We start from the raw sequence: 6,972 nt of genomic DNA, 5'->3' as shown, positions 1-6,972 counted from the left end.
TATTCTCTCTCTTACTTTACTATTTCTCAATTTTAACTATTTATTATCATTTTTACAAAACGAGTGTAGAAAAGTCAACGAGACTGCTAAAGTGAGACGGAGGGAGTATTTTTCTCTTTTACATTATTTTATCTACATTCAATTTATAATACAATTTTCTTAAATTCCATGTCCATTTCAAATTACATAAGACAAAGAGAGTATTTGCGATGTACTAAGTTATAACAAAAGAAAATTTGAAAGATGAACCAAAAATAACTTTACATCCATATTTTAATGTGTAATTAGTATATGGTCCCATATCTAGGGTATATTGGTTGTAGTACACAATAAAAACATCCACTTTTGCAATGAATGAATCACACATGCAAGAATTAGACAGATTGGCATTTTCTACTATGTACTGCAGATATTGAGATATATGGGAAAGAGAATTTTAGAGACATCAACATCCATGAAAAGAAAAAAGGACTGTAAGAAAAGATAGTAACAAAATCTAAGGCAAAGTAACATCAAGAAAATTACCAATAACAAGGTAGTAATAAATGTATGTCCACATTTCCAATCTAGCAAAGAAGCAAACACTAATAAATATTTCTGTTTCACATTCACCATATGTACTTGCATCCCAAATTTTGTTACACCCACAATCCAACAACAAAAAACTTCAATTTATAATACCAACCAACCAACCAACCAACCAACAAATATAGAATCAACAACATTTTCAAGTTTCTTCTTTTTTTAAAACACAAATCAAGTAAAAAAGAATAATGTAACTGAACAAAGGAAAGAAAACCACCCTTTTCCTCTCCTATTTCTTTTGCTGCACATTTCATGTTTCCATTCATTCAGAGGGCTTAGTCTTGAACCTGTAAAGAAGCTTCTTCTTCTTGGATGTTTGGTTGTCAAATGTGAGCACAACTTTGCCAGTCTCACCAATCTTGAAGCTGCACCCGACGACCTGCTCGTCCCCGGGCCCAATCTTCCTCGACTTCTGCACAACCCACGTGTATCCACCCTCAGCCGAGGGCACGAACTCCGCCCCGTAGCAGACTTCCCACCCCACCACCCTCACCTCCCACACCAGTGTGCAAGCCTGCAAACAAAATTCAAGAATCACCATTAGAAAAAGATTCGAGCTTTTCGCTGATTTAGGCTCGGATCACGAAGCCCACCTCGGTGACGGGGAGCTCAACGGTGTGCTTGCCCGCCGGCTTGATGGTTTCCTCTGTTGCAGAATCAGCAGTGGTGAATTCTGCCTCACCATCCTTGCTTAGGCCACCATATTGAACTGGGACATGCTCAGGTGCTATGTATCTAACAACAAGAAAATGAAACTTCAATTATTAAAAAACTTGATATAAATATACATCAAAAAATACCATCAAGAAAGATATAGACTTACTTAAAGAGGGTCTCAGCAGTCTTGGTAGGGCCAGCAAACACAAACTTGCTCTTGGTCCTTTGAGTCAAGAATGGACTGATCAACCTATTGTAAGCCACATACCACCATGGAACATTGATGAACACCTTCAAAAAACAAAATCAATCCATAAATCAAAACCACACAAACCCAATTCAAGAACCAACATACAAACAACAACCCATGTAAAAAAATTGAATCTTGGTGTGTGTATACCTGTTTGGCAACAAACTCAGGGTAGTTATCCTGGAGAAGCTGAAGAGCCTCATTAGTAGCCTGTCTGAAATCCTTCTTGAAGAGAATCAAGCCAGGCAGATTCTTGAGATCAGTGATTTGAACAATGGTGCAAATGCTATCAGGGCTGAAATCAAATTTCCTGATATTCTTCTCCAACAAGAGAATATACCACCTCAAGAATTTCCCCCTCTTCTCAGCATCACCAAAGGTGTTGTTATACAGCTCCTTGTCCTGAAAAGCCCCAAAGGCATTGTAGCAAATGGGGTGGCCCTCTTTGTCAACACCATGCAAGAACACAACTTTCTCAAGCCCTTCAACAATGGCGGACTCCTCCCCCTCCTCCTCCACTAAAGAATCGATCTTGAATTCCTTCCTCCACGCCACCACGCTCTTCAGCATGGTGAACGCCTCCTTCACCTTGAAATCACGAGCCCTCAAGAATTTCAGGAGGATGACGTCGCTCCTCTCGTCGGCGAGGAGTGGGACGCCCCAGATGGAAACCTCCTCCGGCGTGGGAGGCGGCGGCGCTTCTTCCTCCGCCGCGGGCTCCTCGCATGGGGGCGTCACTTCATGGACTATGGTCTCTTTGATCTCTTCCACCGCCTCTGAAGATTCGATTTTTGCTTCTTCCACCGGAGTTTCAGCAGGTGGGGCGTCGCAAGATTCGATCTTTACCTCTTCCGCCTTCTTCTCCGCCGCCGGCTCCTCCGCTGCAGGCGCCTCCGCCGGGGTTTCAGCAGGTGGGGAGTCGCAAGATTCGATCTTTACCTCTTCCACCTTCTTCTCCGCCGCCGGCGCCTCCGTTGCAGGCGTCTCCGCCGGAGTTTCAGCAGGTGGGGCGTCGCAAGATTCGATCTTTACCTCTTCCACCTTCTTCTCTTCGGTTTTTGTCTCTGTTTTTGGCTCTTCTTCCTTCTTCGCCGGCGGAGGAGCGGTGAAGGCGTGGTTGTTGAGGGCTTCTTGAATGAGGAGCTTGAGCTCATCGAGAGCTTTCTTCTCCGGATCGACGAGGTCGTCGACTTTGTTGCTCTCCTCTTTGAAGGAAGCGGATTCGGCAACTTTCTCCTCCGGCGCCGCTTCCTTCTCCTTTTCTCCTTCCTCCGCCGCTTTCTCCGGCTCCGGCTGCGGGGGCACCTCCTTCTCCGCCACCGGCACGTCGGACACCGCCGCCGCCGCCTCCTCGGCCGCCTCGGGAGCCGCCGCCTTCTTGGTTTCCTCCGCCATGTGGAAGCAGCAAGGAGATTTAGAGAGGAAATATGCAAATTTTGGGAAATTGGGAAATTTGATGGAGAGAGAGAGAGAGAGAGGAGAAGAATGGATTGAAATGGGAAATTTTGGTTGAATTTGAAGAGGAGGGAGATTGAGATTGAGTGTGTGTTGAAATGGAACAGTCTGTCAAGGTTTGCTTAGGAATTTGCCAGCTCGTTACCACTCTTGAAATGGGACCCACCTCCACTTTCTATTTCTTGCTTAATCAAATTTAAAATAATTTTGGGTGATTAATTTGATCCTTATTTTTAGTGATATTAAACTTATCAAAAAATATTTTTTTCATGAACTTTTGAATTTTAAATAATTATTTGAATTCTTCTCATGGGAGTGATGAATTGCTAATTAATTAGCAATTCTAAATTGGACTAAATTTTAATCATTAAATTAGAAGATTTAGTGGTTGAAATAATGTCATATGAATTATATTTTTAATTAAAACAATTAATAAATAAAATTAGAGGGTATCCTCTCTCGTTAAAATCATCTTAAAACTTTAAATTTACGTAACCCTCTCGATTTAAATTATTTTTTCGCAAAAAATATATCAAATTAAAGATAATTTTATAAGGATTCCAACGAGATCTCAATTGCATATGTTCCGGCGATGTTCGGATGATGAAATTGATATTTTTTATTTTAGTTTTCGTAAATGTTGATAACCAGATTTTTATCAACAAATACATCAAAAAATCTCAATAAAATCATGTAAAAATCTCAATAAATATGTGTTGATATTTTCTTGTACTAGTGTTGATATACTTATGCAATATTGTTGATATTTGTAATACACTATGTTGATATAAAAAAATATTCACGAAAATTATCATATGATAACATAATGACGATATTATTATTTTGTTGATATTTTGTCTACTATTTATTGAAAATAATTATCAATTTTCAGTCATAAGCATAATAAATGAATGTAACTGAATTTTGTTGCTAGTGAGAAAAATACAACAACTACTTAAATTTATAATATTATACGTCAAATTTAAAGTTTGTAAGATAAAATAATTTTTTGGAATATTTTATTATATTTTATATGTTACCTAGTTGGAAATCATGAAATTCTTTGGAACGAATAGTTCAACCATTGAAATTGAATTTTGTCACGATATAAAAAGGGCAAAAAAAAAAACTATGGCGTAATAAGTTTATTCTTACAAGCAATCTATGTATAAAAATTTAAATACTCCCTAGTCCTAGTGAAACTTGCAAATAATTATTCATGGAGTAATATTTTACTAGTATTTATTTGGCTAATTAGATAAGCATGGAAAAAGAAGCTGTCAGTTTCATAAATTATCAATCTTGTTATTTAATAAATCATTGAGATAGAATGACTTTGTGGGAAACTTTGATTTAGAAAAAAGATTACGTAGCAACACGATTATAACAATACAAAAGAATTCAGACAAATTAATAACATCAATACATCACATATAATTGTGTCTAGTAGTAGTAAATTGCGATGATATTTATGAATCAAAATTCTTACCAAAATATATGTAGTTTGGTTAATACTATATGGAGTATAATATATTGTGAAAATCACCATGTATAGTTCCAAAATGGTATATATCCAGCTGTATATTTGTTAGTATACCATATATATTTTGAATATTACGATAGTTCCGTTGTTAAAATTTTATTAGTAGAATTGTTATAAAAAATTTTACATAAAATAAGATTCATGTTCTATAGATCTTTATTTGCACTGTATTTTAACACTTCAACAATCTAGATTAAGAATTGTGAAATTAATAGTATAAAATATACTCATAAATACATTTTGATAATATTTAAAGCACTTTTCAGAGCTCATAAATATTTGTATAACAAACTCACAAATTTTATTTCGTCTATGTAATATTATATTATATTAATAAAATCTCCCCCAAAACTCAAGCCAAATTATAATATAACCAATCAACTTAAAAAACAAAATAGAGAAAATGGGCAACATTGTTTTTTACCATAAAAATGTCGCACACAATTTAATTTATTTTAGAAATATTTATTCTAAGCAACTTGTTATTCGATATGCTGTCGTATGATCCCACCATATATTACTACTATTAAATACTACTATAAAATATCTCGTGCATGTTTCTCTGTAATCATCGTCGCCGGCTCACCAAACAACTATTTATATCCAAATACTAATAATCTCTATTATTGCCTCATTTCCACAGAAAAATGATTCAAAAGGTGAGTACTATTAATTTTACTATTTATATCACTGGCATATTTTATTTGCATCAAAATTTTAAATTAGAAGCGAAATTCCAATTGTTATTTCCTACTAATTAATTGTGTTTCAGTTAATTCTTCCTCCCACTTTTTTTCAATGGAATAATTAATTTAAACTTTATAAAAGTCAAGAGTGGAAATAAATCAACAAATAAAATACTAAAAAAATCTCAACCAGACCGTTATAAATTGTTAAAAAAAATAACGGTAGAATTTCGCCGCAAAGATAACAATATTTCGCCGCAAAGATAACAATATATATTTGAGTTATACAGTAGTAGTATTAAACAAAAACACTATAATTAATAGTACTTAACAAATTTTATTATCAATAACTTGATTATTTTATTAGAAAAGCCATAGTTGATGTGCCCATTGAAAAATAATTAAAATTCTGCCGAATTTAGTAAAGATATATATAGTACCCAAATTTTAGAGACAAGCATATGCTGATGTGCTGCAATTTTGCAAGCAACAGTCAGTGTGATTAAATAAGGTCTTGGAATTTAGTGCAATTAATTACTAATTTAATTTGTATTAGTGTCGTTAAAGACAATCACCGCTTTTAACGTTCTCCTTTTTTGTCACTACTTTATAACGTCACTATTTGTTTTACCTTTTCTTGGAATCTTCAATATGTAACGTTATGAAACACATGAAAATACCCTTAACAATTATGATAATTTAGAATCTTAATTAAAACGTATACATCCTTCAATTTTGATTAATTATCTTATTTAGCTCAAAGTCGTGTTTTTAAAATTTTTGAATATATTATCCCTAATATTCCCATTCCTATTCAGCACAATACTATTTAAATACTCTGTTTTTTTTTGTTTTTTTTTTATCATATCCATTATTGTTTGTTGACTGTTCATAAAAGGAAAAAACGTAGTGAATTTCACATTGATTTCTTAGCGTAGGGTACAAATTAATAAATTGACAGTGTGACAATAAGTTATCACATAAATGAATTTAAACATTAGCTCAAATTTTGCTGTTTTATCACACATTTTTGTCCACGAACATAAGCAAGTGCCAATTTAGGGAATATTTCCAAGCTTTATACTCCATATACCAATTGAATTTGTATCTAAATTTGGACAAAATGTAAGGGGCAACTTAATAGTACAATTATTGAGCTTATATAAATTATTGATGTAATTTAAAAATAGTTTTTTTTTACCGCAATATTCTATAAAATTTAATTTATTATTTTCGAAATTTTGGTTATAAATAGTTGAAAGCGTCGTGTTATTTGTATGTTGATTGTATAAAAAGATGTACGAGTATTTTTGTTTTTATGTAATCCAAAATATTGATTATAACAATTTGTATTATAACCTAATGACTAATGTCTTGCCAAAATTAATGTGAAGTGTGACATATATATATGTGCAGGCGAAACTTAAATGTCATAAATTGACAAATGATAGAGACAAGGAACTGAAATGACGAGGAAATAGCATATGGCATAAATAGAGTGAATACGACCAAATATACATGAAATACAATTTCATAATGATAACATACGATTATTATAATATATTCTTAATGATATTGTTCTCGCATATTTAAATTTGAATTAACAAGAAAGATTACTTGTAAGCACGACAAGCTAAGTCTACAAAAGTTTTATTTTAATAGCTGAAAGGGACATATAATTGAAAAAAACGCATCTTTAATTACATTATTCATACAAACATTTTAGTGTAATTTCATGTTATTATATAAAGTTTGCATAAATAATACTCCATACAAAGTTTTCTTACATTTTGTCA

At 33.6% G+C, this 6,972-nt stretch overlaps 1 protein-coding gene across 1 annotated transcript; it reads right to left on the bottom strand.

Moving 5' to 3' along the window:
• Nucleotides 1-585: 585 nt before the first annotated feature.
• On the bottom strand, nucleotides 586-3,009 carry LOC125221647 (patellin-3-like). The gene is made up of 4 exons (XM_048123831.1): nucleotides 1,643-3,009; nucleotides 1,409-1,533; nucleotides 1,179-1,320; nucleotides 586-1,099 (listed from the first exon to the last, which is right to left on the bottom strand). Exons 1-4 carry the CDS (start codon nucleotides 2,885-2,887, stop codon nucleotides 848-850), a joined length of 1,764 nt encoding a protein of 587 aa, XP_047979788.1. The 5' UTR covers nucleotides 2,888-3,009; the 3' UTR covers nucleotides 586-847.
• Between the last annotated feature and the right edge of the window lie 3,963 nt (nucleotides 3,010-6,972).

Source organism: Salvia hispanica, chromosome 4 (genome assembly GCF_023119035.1).
Source record: "Salvia hispanica cultivar TCC Black 2014 chromosome 4, UniMelb_Shisp_WGS_1.0, whole genome shotgun sequence".
NCBI lineage: Eukaryota > Viridiplantae > Streptophyta > Magnoliopsida > Lamiales > Lamiaceae > Salvia > Salvia hispanica.
The sequence above is the reverse complement of the archived record's forward strand: the minus strand, read 5'-3'. Positions and strand labels throughout refer to the sequence as shown.